Genomic DNA, 16,867 nt, shown 5'->3' with positions numbered 1-16,867 from the left:
AAGGAGCAGGCTAATGGCACACGACTGTAAATTGATTGCAAACACACAACAAACACACACTTTACAACGTCAACTTCACACACACACATAGACAGAGGAGCACACACGGATTGAGCAGCACAGGTCGTGCAGCAGCTAATCCCGAGGCCTCAGGGGGAGATCCATTATCGGACGCGGCTGCTGCTGCTCCACAGTCACGGAGGGTTTTCGGCCTTTAACACGGAACCAGAACCACGGTGACATCTAAACCCCAGTGGGGAGGGGGGTCAGTAGGAGCTACAGATACTTTTAACCCCCCCATATCACCCCCTTCACCTCACCTCCACCCTTTATGTAACTGTTGACCTAACGTCCTACTCGTCGTCGTCGTGTGATGGACAATCACCGCTGCGGCGCTTTTCATTTTCATTTCCATCCACCTCCCTGTCAAACTGCGATGCGTCCATTATCGGACAAACTGGCTGCAGCTGCTGTTTCTGCTGCTTCTACCGGCATCGATCCGCATCGTTACCGACATGTTAGATCATAAAATAACATAATATTAACGCGCAGACTGAAATAAAGCGGTTGATTGGTAGTGGTTTTGATTTAATCTAACGCCAATGCAACTGCCTGAAAACATGCTAAACATCCTAGCCTCGGTGGTGGTGTAACAGTGTAAACGGACACCACAGCCACACCGCACAAAACGTGTGTTTTAACGTGTAAACACACGTCCAAGAGGAGCAAATTAACGTGTTTATAATCTGTTGGATGTGTTTGTTTATATTTGTATATATTTTACGGGTAAAAAAGGCATAAGAAACAGGTAGAAACATGTCAGGCGGGGACGTGTCCGATAATGGACGCAGGCTTTCCCCCTTTAGCTCCCCGGTCTCTGCAGACAAAGACAGCGGCGGCTAGTTAGCATGCTAAGCTAACAGCGCTAACCCCCGGGATATGAGCTGGCAGGCTAACGGGCTAACCAAAGACTTATATATGGGCTAACAGGCTAACCATATAAATACTATATGGGCTGACGTGCTAATATGCTAACAGGCTAACCATAGACTTATATATGGGCTAACAGGCTAACCATAGAAATACTATATGGGGCTGACATGCTAATATGCTAACAGGCTAACCATAGACAAATATGGGCTAACATGCTAACAGGCTACCCATAGACATATATGGGCTGACATGCTAATATGCTAACATGCTAACAGGCTAACCATTGACATATATGGGCTGACATGCTAACAGGCTACCCATAGACATATATGGGCCAACAGGCTAATATGCTAACATGCTAACCATAGAGATATATGGGCTGGCATGCTAACCACAGAGATATATGGGCTGACATGCTAACAGGCTAACACATAGACATATATGGGCCAACAGGCTAATTGCTAACATGCTAACAGGCTATCCCGCGTTTAGAAAAAAAAAAGTGGATCTAGATCCACCGAGAGGCCCGAGCCCAGTCCGGTCGAACTCACCCCGTCTGCTGCTGGAAAGATCCCGGTCTGACCCGTGTTCATGTGCATGTGCTCTCCATAGGTCCCGGTTCTACTCCCAGTAAAATAAAAAATAAAAATAAAAACCCAGTTAATTAAAAGAGAAGCTGCTGTTTAGAGAAGCTGGTGGAGGAGGATCGAGCCAGTCAACGTGCTCTCCCAGTTCACTGGACCGCAGCAGCAGCAGCCATCACACGGCCGCTCACATCCCGGAGAAAAGGCTGGAAAACAGCGGGAAACGGCGACATCTCGTCCCCGCGGGTCAGACCCCCGGTAGCACCGAGCCCTCATATTCCATCGTGACTGGATGTGGTAATTCCCAGAGTTCCCAGTGCGGCGTTATTATTATCCCAGTTCACAGACACACACAACAGACAGCAACAGACAGACAAACAGCACTGTGGTGGGCCTAAATGGCTGTTACAGGCTACAATGCAGCCAAAGCCCGGACTGGATCACCTCACTGGAACTGGACTGACTCTGCTCGGCTCGCTGGATCACAGTCCCCACTGGACCCGGAGTCACATGGAGGTTTTAAACCACTGGGGGGAAAAAACAACTGAATAAAATGTTTGTAAATGGAAATTAACAATTAAAAATGTTGTCTTTGTTTCATAAACTTCTGATTTTTTCAACTTTATTGATGTTGGACAATGAACAAATTACAACAAACAATGCATAAAAACAACGGATATTTCCAAATCGCAAAACACAAAAGAGATGAAAAGGAATGTGAATGCTGAAAGCAGCTGAAGAAGGAAGCAAAAAGACAGAGAAAGGGGGTTGAAAGACAGAAAGAAAGAAAAAAGACAGAGAGAGGGGTAGAAAGAAAGAAGGGAGTAAAAAGACAGAGAAAGGGGGTAGAAAGACAGAAAGAAAGAAAAAGACAGAGAGAGGGGTAGAAAGAAAGAAAGAAAGAAAGAAAGAAAGAAAGAAAAAGACAGAGAAAGGGGGTAGAAAGAAAGAAAGAAAGAAAGAAAAAGACAGAGAAAGGGGGAAGAAAGAAAGAAAGAAAGAAAGAAAGAAAGAAAGAAAGAAAGAAAGAGGTAGATAGATGGAGATATAGAAAGAAAGAAACTCCCTTGCATGAGATACACCTCTTGTTTTTACATTTTAGGTCTCTCACTGGACCTGGATTCACATGGAGTTTTTAAATCACTGGGACAAAAAACACTGAATACAATGTTTGTAAATGGAAATTAACAATTTAATTATTTTTTGTCTCTGTTTCATCAACTGCTGCTTTTTTTTCTTCTTAAAAAAACAACAACTTTATTTATGTTAAACAATGAACAAATTACAACAATGCATAAAAACAACGGATATTTCCAAATCGCAAAACACAAAAGAGACGAAAAGGAATGTGAATGCTGAAAGCAGCTGAAGAAGGCAGCAAAAAGACAGAGAAAGGGGGTAGGAAAAAAAAGAAAGAAAGGAGTAAAACGACAGAGAAAGGGTGTAGAAACACAGAAAGAAAGAAAAAGACAAAGAGAGAGGGGTAGAAAGAAAGAAAGAAAGAAAGAAAGAAAGAAAGAAAGAAAGAAAGAAGGGAGTAAAAAGATAGAGAAAGGGGGTAGAAAGACAGAAAGAAAGAAAGAGGTAGATAGATGGAGATATAGAAAGAAAGAAATTCCCCTGCATGAGATACACCTCTTGTTTTTACATTTTAGGTCTCTCACTGGACCTGGATTCACATGGAGTTTTTAAATCACTGGGACAAAAAACACTGAATACAATGTTTGTAAATGGAAATTAACAATTTAATTAGTTTTTGTCTCTGTTTCATCAACTGCTGATTTTTTTCCTTCTGTAAAAAAAAAGCTAAACTTTATTGATGTTGGACAATGAACACAGTACAACAAACAATGCATAAAAACAATGGATATTTCCAAATCGCAAAAACACAAAAGAGAATGGAAAAGGAATGTGAATGCTGAAAGCAGCCGAAAAAGGAAGCAAAAAGACAGAGAAAGGGGGTAGAAAAAATGAAAGAAAGGAGTAAAACGACAGAGAAAGGGTGTAGAAAGAAAGAAAGAAAGAAAGAAAGAAAGAAAGAAAGAAAGAAGGGAGTAAAAAGACAGAGAAAGGGGGGTAGAAAGAGGTAGATAGATGGAGATAGAGAAAGAAAGAAATTCCCCTGCATTAGATACACCTCTTGTTTTTACATTTTAGGTCTCTCACTGGACCTGGGCTAGCTATACTCGGCTCGGCTCGCTGGATCACAGTCCCCCACTGGACCTGGATTCACATGGAGTTTTTAAACCACTGGGGGGAAAAAAACTCTGAATACAATGTTTGTAAATGGAAATTAACAATTTAGAATTGTGATTTTATTTCATCAACGGCTGCTTTTTCTTCTTCCTTAACCCTCTATGGTACGCATTATGACTCCAGTGGGGGAAAAAATGTTTGGAGATGTTATGTCTCAAAATAGACTAAATAAACATAATCTAAAGAAATTTTAAAAGTAAAGAAAGTAAACTTAAAGAATATTTTTGGAAGTTTTTGGGATTTGTTGCCTGTAGGCAACATTGTACCATTACGGTTCATCACATACTGTATTAGAAACACCAGTCTCTGTAGACTTTCACCTTCACTGGCCTCATCCTCATCCACATTCTCATTCTCATCTTCCTCATCATCATCATAATAGCCTGATGTTTACTTTACTGCATCCAAAATCACATTTATTAAGGATAAAAAACACAATTATGATGAATGATATGTTTCTGAACATTATATTTACACCTAAACACACACTACCATAGTCTCATAATGCAATATTGATTCCATAATGGTCCACTGTCGCCTCAAGGCAACATTGCAATTTTCTATAATGGTACGTTGTTGCTTTGGGGCAACAGGTGCATTTTAACAAGTTTCCATTATTTAATAAGTAAATAAATTGCATGGAACTATTAAAAATTTAACTTTACTAATCTATTAGTGTAAATATATTTTTTCCCAGATGAAAAAGGGCCAGGAAGTTACTGGATGTTTTCAGACCGTTTTAGTGGAGCAAAATGGCAAACCTGTTTCCTTTGAAAAAGTCTGCAAAGAAGGGTTTCAGTGGCTTCTTGAAAGTCATGTGATAAATTAAAGCATTGTTATTGGTTCTCTAAGGCCTTCTCTCTTTTTTAAAGTATTACAGCATTAAATGGGATGAATTGTGGAGATGTGACAGGACAAAAAGTGGTATGTTGCTGCCTGAGGGCAACATGGTACCATAGAGGGTTAAAAAAAACCAAAACTTTATTTATGTTCAACAATGAACAAAGTAAGAACGGACATTTCCAAATTGCAAAACACAAAAGAGTTGATGATGAAATGACGGAAAAGGAGATGAATAGATGAATACTAAATAAATAAATAGGAATAAGAGAAGATAAAGTGACAGACTTAGCCTAAATAAGGTATTCTGAATAAAAATTGACGGGCTGATAAATATTTCTTATTACTATCATCAATATATATTCAACGACTCAAAATAAAGTTTCAGTTCAATTAAAAACCTACATAAATAATGAGGTTCATCAACTGCTGCTGGTGTGTCATACCGGTGATGGAAGGACGTTCATCGTTGCCACATTAAATAAAAAATAAAATCACATTACAACAATGTTACAACATGAGTTTTCACAATAGACAATGTAATGATACACATTGTAACCCCCCCATATCCCCCTAAAAAGAGGAAATGCCTCATGATAATTTGGTTTCAGGTTATAATGTTTCAAAGTTTTAAAGTAGTAAGTTATGAATCATTATGATTTACACTGTAAAAACATGAACCGCCTCATGTTACGATGTGAGAACTTCTATTGTAAAATGTGAAACAGTTCATTGTTATAATGTGAAAGGATTAATGTTTTTACAAGAAAGATCATTATAATGCTATAAATTTGTATTTCACAAATAATTTAAAAAAATACATTGTTAGAACAACTGACATTTCACATTATAATGTGATATATAACTTGTACTGTAAAACCATGAAATATTAACTTGAAGCTAAATTATTGTTTTCCTGTTGTGACAATGTAAGTTCTGATGTTATAATGTGAATCTTTACATTATAAATCATGATTTTCTCAACTTTGTTTGCTGTGATGATGCAAAACTATACATTTATAATGTAAAAAACAAACTGTTAGAACAATAAAGTTAACTTCAATGAACAACTGACCCTGTTTTAAAAGTGTTTTCTGTTGTTGCAGTAACACACTCTCATTATTATGGGATTTATTTTATTATTTAAAGATGGATGACATGACACGTGTAGCTACTTCCTCCAACTGAGGATTGCGTTAGGCTAAATGTAGGAATTCCAGGATGGTTACCCTGGCAACAGGGATATGATAATCTCTGCATGACATCGCCATCTCTGGCTACTGGCAACTAATTTAACCATCGTTGTTGGGAGTGTGACACCTGTCTGTGTGTGTGTGTGCGCAGAGCATTTTCCATAGTCCTCTCTCCTTTTGTTTTAGTTCAGGTCTCCCCCCTCCCTCCCCCATTCTCTTTCTCTCTCTTTTTCTCACCCCTCCCTCTCTTTCCTCTCTAGCCTAATGAGGAAGTGATGGAGGAGCAGCACTTGACCGCCTGGTTGCCGTGGCTACGTGTTAGCACCACTGTCTGTGACACCTGTGCTGCTAACGACCACTCAGAGAGACTCGTTTATATTCATTAGGTTTAATTTAATATAACAGAGTTCAGTTCAGGTGATTCAACGTTTACTGATAAATCCCTAATTAGCCGCGGGGTTAGCATGCTGTGCTAACAATGCTGCTCACAAACACACACAGACACCTCAGCGTCACACAAGCTCCTCCTCTTTGTCTATTTTTGTGATTAGCTGGGAGTTAGGGGGCGGAGTCAGAGAGATGACGTCCATCTTTGTTTACAATCTTTGGTAGAGAAAAGCTGTGTCCCAAGTCAGTGGCTGCATCCTTCGGAGGGTGCATTTGAAGGCCAATTACGTCACAGCGCTGTGTGAAGGCTGTCCTGTCCCAATTCGTCCAAATTCGAAGTCTCCTCCTTTCCTCTGCATTCGAAGGATGCATCGCTACTATCCTTTGCGGCCTCTTGTATCCCAAATGCTTTGCGCACCGTTGTATTAGCAACGTTGTTATTAGCAACCTACCTAGCCCGCTAGCTATTGAACGGTAGCAGCTCTGTGCTGTAGCCACGGTAACCTGGCTCTGCTGGCCGCACAGGTGAGGAGCTGAGGCAAAGCATCTGACTCAAATAATAATAAAGCTATGAGAACACATCACTCTGCTCTTTATTCTCTATTCACTTAACAGCCTGAAGCCTGAAGCCTAGCCCCCAGGCTGCTGTTCAATAGTTTGTTTATTAGTATATTAATGATAACTGCCCTTGTAGCCTATTTATTCTACTTCTTTAAAAAAAAAAAAAAAAAAAAAAAAGAGGAGCGGAGGAGCGATAGAGCCGTTGCAAGCGTCACTTTTAAATGTTTAACGTTAGGCCGTTGTTTACGTTCGGATGCAATCAGGAAATGCTCCGAAGGCTAGACCGTCCCATTTACCAACGGTTGATACGATACGATACAATACGATAAACTTTATTGTCCCGTTCAGGGAAATTTGTCTTGGACACTGTAGCTGCGCCATAAATGCCTTGATGGCCACAATGACAAACCAATGGTCCTCCGAAGGCTGCAGCCCCTGAATTGGGACACAGTTAGTGTTAAAGCCTTAAAAAACCAGCCGTCAGGACTTCCTGTCACTTTGTGATGTCACAACTAAGCCCCGCCCCCTCACCATCAACAACTTGCAGTAGGCTATCTGTTTTCTTCCAAACTTTTAATCTTCCCTGAGTGTGTGTGTGAGTTTCATCACACACACACACACGCTCCTCAGTGCCGAGTAATAATTAATAGGAACCTTATATGGCCGCAGAAAGATAAAGAGGGGTTCGTCTCCATGGTGACCACCCCCACACCTGTAAACACACACACACACACACACACACACACACACAGAGAGACTTCCTGTCAGACGTCGAGTCGAGCCAGAGAGACGATGCAGCGGTCCTACCACCCGCTGAAGCCCGTCACCAACCGCTTCCTGCAGCAGCGATGGGACCAGAGCAGCTACCACGACCACCGCAGGAAGGTAGGTCAGTCCTCGCTGCAGCAGCAAAGGGCCACGGTTCGAATCCCGCCGCCCTTTACTTTACTGCACCACGTCGCTCTCTGCCTCCTCGTCTGTCTCTGTCTCTCTCAACTGTTCAACTATTCTGTCAAACAAAGGGAAAAAATATACTGTTGTAATCCTGGGTCAAGGAAGGAAGGATGAAGAGAAAGATGGAAGGAAGGAAGAAGGACAAAGGGAAAGAAGGAAGGAAGGAAGGAAGGAAGGCAGAAAGGACGAAGGGAAAGAAGGAAGGAAGGATGAAGGGAAAGATGGAAGGAAAGAAGAAAGGGGAAAAGGAAGGTTTTTAAGAAAGATGGAACAGGTCAGGTCAATTGGATCAAAAGAGGAAGGAAGTAAGGACAGGGAAGGGAGGAAGGAATGATGGAAGGGCATAAGGATTGTGGAAAGAAGGAAGGGGAAATGGAAGGAAAGAAAGATGGAGGAAGGGAACAGATCGGATCAATTGGATCAAAGGAGGAAGGAAGGAAGGAAGGAAAGACGAAGGGGAAGATGGAAGGAAAGAAGGAAGGGAAAAGGGAAGGTAAGATAGAAGGAGGGAGGGAACAGATTGGGTTTAATTGGGTCAAAAAGGAAGAAAGAAGTAAGGACGAAGGGAAGGAAGGAAGGAAAGAAAGATGGAGGGAGGGAACAGATTCGTTCAAGGAAGGAAAAAAGGAAGGAAAGAAAGATGGAGGAAGGGAACAGATCAGGAAGAAGTAAGGACGAAGGGGAGAAAGGAAGGAAGGGAATAAGGATTGTGGAAAGAAGGAAGGATGAAGTAAAGATGAGATGATGTCATAGCTGACGTCACCAGTGTGATGTCATGATGAGGTCACACCTGTCCTCCAGGTGGGCTCGGCCCTCCCCGTGGTCGACACCAGAGGGATGAAGACTCCTGCTCACATCCAGATCAAGAAGAAGAAGCTGCAGGTCGGTAACACACACACACACACACACACACACACACACACACACACACACACACACACACACACACACACACACACACACACACACAGCGATGACATCACAGCGTGTGCTCTGTGCTCCAGCTGCAGGAGGAGCGTCTAGCGGCCATCGACAGAGAGAACCTCCTCCTGGCCTCTAAGCTCTCTGACATCATCAGCTCCTCAGGACGAGTCGACCATCACAACCACTACCAGCTCAGGAGGTGAGGATGTCACACACTGTATGATGTCACACACTGTATGATGTCACTCAGTGGGACCGGACGGCCTCTGGTCGTCACGGAGATGTTTGTTGATGCCTGAATAATGGATGATCTATTGATGCTGAATTATTGATTATTGATCTGATCTCATCTTCCCTCTCCTCCTCCTTTTCTTCCTTCTCCTCCCTCTTCTCCTCTTCCTCCTCCCTCCTCCTCTTTCTCTTCCTATTTCTCCTCCTCCTTTTCCTCCTCCTCCTCCTCTCTCTTCTTCCTCCTCCTCCTCTCTCCCCTCTCCTCCTCTCTCCTCTTCTCCTCCTCCTCTCTCCCCTCTCCTCCTCTTCCTCCTCTCCTTCCTCCTCCTCCTCTCTCCTCCTCCTCCTCTTCCTCTCTCCTCCTCCTCCTCCTCTCTCCCCTCTCCTCCTCTTCCTCCTCTCCTTCCTCCTCCTCCTCTCTCCTCCTCCTCCTCTTCCTCTCTTCCTCCTCCTCCTCCTCTCTCTCCTCTTCTCCTCTCTCCTCCTCCTCCTCCTCTCGCTCCTCTTCTCCTCTCTCCTCCTCTCTCCTCCTCCTCTTCCCCCCCCCGCCTCCTCCTCCTCCTACTCAGTCTGAACGCCGACAGGAGGAGGGAGGAGCTCCTCCTCGTCACCCGTCAGAACCAGGCCATCTACCAGCGAATCACGTCGCGGCAGTCCGAGTACCGCCGCCAGCTGTGGTTGGACGACTGGCAGAGGACGGAGCGTCGCCGTGACAACATCTCCCAGCATCCTCGGGGGCTCGCAGACAAACAGGTGAGAGGAAAGGTGCATTATGGGTAATATTTAGCTGTTTTAATGTCAAGACCAAGGGGGCAGTTGTGGGTCTGAGAAGTGAAGTCACTTCCGCGTTCAACAAACTGCAATCCCCTCTTCTTCCTCTGGGGGCTGGTGTCAGAAAGCAGCATTCTCCATAGACCCCCATGTTAAAATCACCCACTTTACATCCTCAATAAACATGTTAAAAGCCTGGTGTCAGCACATTTTCTGGTCTCAATCGATAGTTTCTACCCCCGCACACACTCTGAGGGGGGGGGGGGGGGGGGGGGGGGGGGGGGGGGTTTACTCTACCGTTTTACTGTTATTAGGTTAAAACTCTGGCCAATTATCGTTGCAACCAGTCTCACTCAACCCTGTTATCACTGTGTTTGAAAACGCTATTACACCCATTGTATCTGTCAGATCATCTAATACTCATAGTAGTAGGGCGTAGATAGAAATAATCTTATACTTTTAACCAAACCTCATGCCTTAAAATTCTACAAAAGTTTTAGACCACACTCTGATCTAACAGCTGTGCCTGTAACTATAGAGTCTCAGGCTGACTTCATCAAACAAAAAGGTTTAGGCGTCATACACATGAACGTTCGTAGTCTGGTACCAAAACTGGATTACATCAATGTCTGGGCTAAACAAACAAATGCTGATGTCTTTGTATTTTCAGAAACGTGGCTGTCTCACATTGTTGATGATAAGGATATTGCAATTGATGGTTATAATGTTTTTAGGGCTGACAGGCAGGGTCCCACAAAAGGGGGTGGGGTTTCTATTTATGTAAAAAAGTCTTTATGTGTCTCTGTTGTCAAATCTATATCTAGGCCTCATTGTTTTGAATACTTATCACTGAATGTCTGTCTGGGAAATGCAGCAAATAGTGAAAAAATAATTATTATCGGGGCCTACCGTCCACCTTCTGCAAAGTCTGGTGCCATTGAAAACATATTTAAGTTATTATCCAATCATGAAACATCTGAAATGTTGTTATTAGGTGATCTAAATCTAAATTTCTTAACAGATGTGTCCAGTGGTCTAAAAAATATTTGTAATGAATTAAATCTGGTGCAGTTAATTACTGCCCCAACAAGGCCTGACACTAATAATCCTGGACATGGTTCTCTACTGGACCATCTTATCCAATAGACTTCATAAAATAAAATCCAGTGGTGTTCTCCCAAAACAATAATTAAAAAAGTGAAATAATTCTAGGTAAAATTGGTAAAACATTTTTTGTTGTACTGGGTATACTGGAATATTTATGCATTTTCAATGGTTTACTGAGTATAGCTGAGTATCACGAAGGCTGAGGAGGAAGAGGAGGAGGTGTGTGATCAGTCTGTGTGTGTGTGTGTGTGTGTGTGTGTGTGTGTGTGTGTGTGTGTGTGTGTGTGTGTGTAGAAGTCCAACAGGAAGGTGAAGTTTGCGGCGGTGGAGGACGACGGCTGGTCGACCAGCGGCAGCAGGACGGACACCGACAGAGACACCTGAAGCTCACACACACACACACACACACACACACACACACACACACACACACACACACACACACACACACACACACACACACACACACACACACACACACACTGGGAATTACAATAATCCTGGGGGGAAGTGAACGCAGCATCAGGACGGATGAAGGTGTCCCAAAATAAAAGTGTTTGTTGTGTTTGTGTTCATCTCTGTCGTTCATCGTCAGACTTTAAATAAAGTTTTGTTTTGAAGTTTTGACCCAGTGTGTCGGTGTGGAGCGGGGTTTCCTCCAGCAGGGGGCAGCAACACTCACTACACAACAAACACCAACATGAACATGGAGGAAATATAAAGTTATAAAAGTTAATATTGATGAAATATATAAAATGTAACATTAAGAATAAATATGATTCATTTTTAAAACATTTTATAACGATACATAATATTGATGAAGTTTAATTTAATACATAAACTGACCTTTTCTTCCATAAACATCATATAATATAAATATATAGGAAGGATATTTGTATATTGATATGTTAATTTCTTCTGATTTCTCGTTGGTTTCATAGATTTTAGATAAAGGGACATTTCATATGTAAATCCTGTTGATGAATAGATATTAAGATTAACTGAACTTGAAGATGAATTGTTAATAAAACTGTGGTTAAAAATAAAAAGAAGTTAAGCTTGTTCAGCAGAAAACTTATCATTCTTCACTAGGGAGGTTTAAACATGGAGGAAATATAAAGTTATACAAGTTAATATTGATGAAATATCTAAAATAATTACATTAAGAATATATATGATTAATCTTTAAAACATGTTGTAACATAATATTGATGTAAGTTTAATTTAATACATGAAAGTTCATCAAAACTGACTTTATCTTTGTTAAAACTTATATAAACATATAGGATGGATATTTGTATTGGTATTTGCCCACATGTTTATACATTTTATATGTATATATATAGTTTGATATTTTAATTAATCTGATTTCTAGTTGGTTTCGTACATTTTAGATAAATTGACATTTCATATGTAAATCCAGTTGATGAATATTCTGTAAATCACATTAAGATTACAGTAATTGACAAAATAGTACTTTGCAGATGAAACTGTGGTTAAAAACAAAATAGAAAACAAAAACAAGTTCAGCTCGTTCAACAGAAAACTGATCATTTTAGAGAGTAGAAAAGCTGATCAGATAATCAATCAAACATATTTAGAACAAATAGAAACTAATTAACTAAACGTGTTTAATGATCCAGTGAAACAGCAGGTGGAGCCAGAGCTGCAGTTTCCTGCTCTTCATCTGTGTCCCTGAACTCATCACGACACAATGAACTTTAGACTCTCCTCAGTGTGACTGTGTGTGTGTGGGTGTGTGTGTGTGTGTGTGTGTGTGTGTGTGTGTGTGTGTGTGTGTGTGTGTGTGTGTGTGGGTGTGTTTTTGTGTGTGTGTGTGTGTGGGTGTGTTTTAGTGTGTGTGTGTGTGTGTCCAGTTAGTGGTTTTCCGGTGTTAATGTGTGTGTGTGTGAGTGTGTGTGTTGTGTTTGTGTGTCAGGAAATTGTAGCGTTCTGTTGAGACGCTTCAGTTTGGTAAAATGATCTCAGAGCAGTTTATAGTCTGTGTGTGTGTCTTGTGGTGTTTGTGTGTCTGTGTGTGTGTGGTATTTGTGTGCCTTTTGTGGTGTTTGTGTGTCTGTTGTGTGTTTGTTGTGGTGTTTGTGTCTCTCTTGTGTGTCTGTTGTGCGGTTTGTGTGTCTCTTGTGGTGTTTTTGTGTCTGTGTGTTGTGGTGTTTGTGTGTCTCTTGTGTTTCTCTGTGTGTATTTGTGTGTGTCTCTGTCTCTGTATTAACAATCAGACGTTTAATGTGTTAGTTTGTGTTGTTGTTGAACTGTTGAAGCTGCTCTCTCCTGATTGGCTCGTCTGCTGAACTCCGTCCAATCAGGTCAGAGGACGACGTCACCGTCTCTAAACAGATGTTACAGCAGCAGCAGCAGCAGCAGCAGCTGGATTTAACGTGACGAGAAGTTATTGATCACATGATCAATGAAAACGTGTCCTCTGACGATCAATGGACCATCTGCACAACGTAGTGTGACGTACTGCTCCTTTAAGAAGTTACAGTCCGCTCACTTCCAGCTAGTTACCATAGCGCTGCTGTATTTAGATATAACACTTTGCACCTAACTCTCATAGGCCTACATTCATAGTTATGTTTGTACATGTTGTTACTAGTAGCCTATAGTCAGTTCAGTTTGTATTTTTATTTATAGTCAAAGCATTTTTTATAATTTAATCATTGATCGCATTTTGCCGTTAGCCACTCAGCTAACTTAGCATACTGTTAGAGGCTAAATAAAATTACATTTGAGTGTAGTGAAAGTGATGAGCCCTGTCAAAGACAAATTTCTGCTACCCTTTGGGGCAGACAATAAATTCATCTATCTATCTATCTATCTATCTATCTATCTATCTATCTATCTATCTATCTATCTATCTATCTATCTATCTATCTATCTATCTATCTATCTATCTATCTATCTATCTATCTATCTATCTATCTATCTATCTATCTATCACTTAGCCTACAACACTTTCATTCTTCATTCATGTTTGTACATATTGTTACTAGTATAGTCGGTTCCGTTTGCATTTTTGTAGTAGCCGCTCGGCTAACTAGCCTACTGGCTAAAAAACAAACAAACAAACACTGTAATGTTTATGAAGAGGGCAACCAACTCTCCAGATTTTTGAAGGACTTTTTAAAGCCTTTCTTTGCTCCTCATGTCTTAGTTCTCCTCCGTGACTTTTCACTCATTATCAGCTGATGCTTAGCTAAGAGCTTAGCGGCAGGTTAAGCTAACGCTACAAGTAGAACTACTAGTAGATCGATGATTAAAAGTGATCAAAACTTTTCGGAACACTATAGGCCTACACACTGAACCGACTATAACAATATGTACAAAAATAATGAAAGTGTTGTTTGTAATTTTATTTAGCCTCTAATTCTCATTTAGCCAGTATGCTAAGTTAGCTGAGCGGCTAACGGCAAAATACGATCAATCATTAAATGATAAAAAACGCTTCGACAACTATATATAAAAATACCAACTGAACTGACTATACTATTAACAACATGTACAAACATAACTATGAATGTAGAATGAGAGAGTTAGGTGTAAAGTGTTATATCTAATCTAAATACAGCAGCGCTATGGTAACGATGACAACCGGAAGTGCGCGACCGTAACTTCTTAAAGGGGAAGTACGTCACACTACGTTGGGCAAGTGGTCCATAAAATGCATTTAAATGATTGATTGATTACTTTACATGTGAGTGTGATGATGTCCATGTGTCTGCAGGTGAAGCTGCACAGGTGGAGGAGGCGTGGCCATGACGACGTCCACAGGAAGCTCTCAATCCTTTCAGAATAAAAGCTCATTTTCAATGTCCAATGTTCAATTTTTTATATTAATCTTATTTTCTTTTTAGTGCAGAAACAGTGAAGCGACCTGCTGGCGTGTTGTTGGCGTGTTGTTGGCGTGTTGCTAGGGGGTCATGTGACGTCCCACCTGACCCTCTGCCTACAGAACATGTGTGTGTTGCCGCGGTAGCAGGGTGTTGCATTCACTGACCCTCAGGCTGATTTATGGGCTGTTTTATCGTCTGTTTCACTTTAACTCGGCGGCTTTGACTCTGAGTTTCCACTTGTTATTTCCAGCAGTGACAGCGGCCTCCATCTTTTTATGGAGGGGAGGGGACGTCTGTGTGTGTGTGTGTGTGTGTGTGTGTGTGTGTGTGTGTGTGTGTGTCTGTGTGTGTGTGTGTGTGTGTGTGTGTGTGTGTGTGTGTGTGTGTGTGTGTGTGTGTGTGTGTGTGTGTGTGTGTGTGTGTGTGTGTGTGTGTCTGTGTGTGTGTGTGTGTGTGTTAATAACACTGTGGAAACAAACATGTGTTGTCAGACTCACAGCAGTGAAAGTTCTGGCTCTGAAACACGGAGCTGCTGAAACGTTTTAAAGGTCCCTCATAGTAACTTTTAAAGACTTTGTGATGTCACAACTAAGCCCCGCCCCCTCACCACCACCTGGACCCACCGTCCATCCATCCAATAATAACAACAACTCCGCAGGATTTAGTTTCTCTGAGTGTTTTATTCTGAAATCTGCTCTGTTTTTTAATTGGATCAGTTTAGAAAACAGTCAGCCAATCAGAAGAGAGGCTCAGAGGCTCCTCCTCTCTTCTGAGTGGCTGACTGTTTTCTAAAGCTCCAGAGAGAAGCTGAATGAGGAGATGAAAAACTAGTTTTTAGATCTTCCCCTCTCCTCTCTCCTACTCCTCTTCCTCCTCCTCCTCCTCTTGTTCTTCTCCTCTCTTCTTTTCATCCTCCTCTCCTCCTCCTCTACTCCTCCTCTCCTCTCCACCTCCTCCCCTCCTTTCCTACTCCTCTCCTCTCCTCTCCTCTCCTCTCCTCTCCTCTCCTCTCCTCTCCTCTCCTCTCCTCTCCTCTCCTCTCCACCTCCTCTCCTCTCCACCTCCTCTCCTCCTGTCCCCCTTCTCTTCTCCTCCTCCCCCTCTCCTCTCCTCTCCTCTCCTCTCCTCTCCACCTCCTCTCCTCCTGTCCCCCTTCTCTTCTCCTCCTCCCCCTCTCCTCTCCTCTCCTCCACCTCCTCTCCTCCTCTCATCCTCTCCTCCTCCCTTCCTCCTCCTCCTCCTCCTCTCATCCTCCTCTCCTCCTCCCCCTTCCTCCTCTCCTCCACCTCCTCTCCTCGTCCTCCTCCTCGTCCCCTCCTCTCCTCCTCTCCACCTACTCCTCCTCTCCTCTCCTCCCCTCCTCCTTCTCCTCTCTTCCTCCTTCTCCTCTCATCCCTCCCCCCTTCTTCTCCCCTCCTCTCCTTCTCCTCCTCTCATCTCCCCTCCTCCCGTCCCCCTTATCTCCTCCTCTCCACCTCCTCCTCTCCTCCTCCTCCTCCTCCATGTTAAAGTGTTACAACAGCGGAGCTACCTGTTACCCAGGATTCCCAGCATTCCTCCTCCTCTCCTCTCCTCTCCTCTCCTCTCCTCTCCTCTCCTCTCCTCTCCTCTCCTCTCCTCTCCTCTCCTCTCCTCTCCTCTCCTCTACCTGTTACCCAGGATTCCCAGCATTCCTCCTCCTCCTCTCCTCTCCTCTCCTCTCCTCTCCTCTCCTCTCCTCTCCTCTCCTCTCCTCTACCTGTTACCCAGGATTCCCAGCATTCCTCCTCCTCCTCTCCTCTCCTCTCCTCTCCTCTCTCCTCCTCTCCTCTCCTCTCCTCTCCTCTCCTCTCCTCTCCTCTCCTCTCCATACCTGTTACCCAGGATTCCCAGCATTCCTCCTCCTCCTCTCCTCTCCTCTCCTCTCCTCTCTCCTCCTCTCCTCTCCTCTCCTCTCCTCTCCTCTCCTCTCCATACCTGTTACCCAGGATTCCCAGCATTCCTCCTCCTCCTCTCCTCTCCTCTCCTCTCCTCTCTCCTCCTCTCCTCTCCTCTCCTCTCCTCTCCTCTCCTCTCCTACCTGTTACCCAGGATTCCCAGCATTCCTCATCCTCCTCTCCTCCTCCTCCTCCTCCTCCTCCTCCTCCTCTGGACAGATGTTCACATCTGGCCGTAGTTTCTCTGATCACAGACACTAATGGAGGCATTTCCTGTTTGTGCGCTGATCGCCACAATAAAAGCCCCTGTCGCCGAGAGGGAAGGTGAAGTGAAGTCTCTTTAAAAGCCTCTCTCT

At 42.9% G+C, this 16,867-nt stretch overlaps 2 protein-coding genes across 3 annotated transcripts in view; one reads left to right on the top strand and one right to left on the bottom strand.

The window, feature by feature from the left end:
* Positions 1–1,884, bottom strand: part of znf609a (zinc finger protein 609a) — a 37,708-nt gene extending 35,824 nt beyond the window's left edge. For both annotated transcript variants that reach the window (XM_083973843.1, XM_083973842.1), the window contains exon 1: positions 1,485–1,884. The gene's annotated coding sequence lies outside the window, so the exon portion shown is untranslated. The remainder of the gene's footprint in view (positions 1–1,484) is intronic.
* A 5,662-nt stretch (positions 1,885–7,546) lies between these two features.
* On the top strand, positions 7,547–14,558 carry LOC310987256 (sperm axonemal maintenance protein CFAP97D1; the record flags this gene model as incomplete). The annotated part of the gene is made up of 5 exons (XM_083973445.1): positions 7,547–7,639; positions 8,510–8,590; positions 8,719–8,831; positions 9,433–9,616; positions 14,487–14,558. 5 exons carry the CDS (start codon positions 7,547–7,549, stop codon positions 14,556–14,558), a joined length of 543 nt encoding a protein of 180 aa, XP_083829571.1.
* Positions 14,559–16,867: the final 2,309 nt, after the last annotated feature.

The sequence above is a fragment of the Trachurus trachurus genome, assembly GCF_905171665.1.
Source record: "Trachurus trachurus genome assembly, chromosome: 6".
Classification (NCBI taxonomy): domain Eukaryota; kingdom Metazoa; phylum Chordata; class Actinopteri; order Carangiformes; family Carangidae; genus Trachurus; species Trachurus trachurus.
This window is presented reverse-complemented; position numbering and strand designations above follow the sequence as displayed.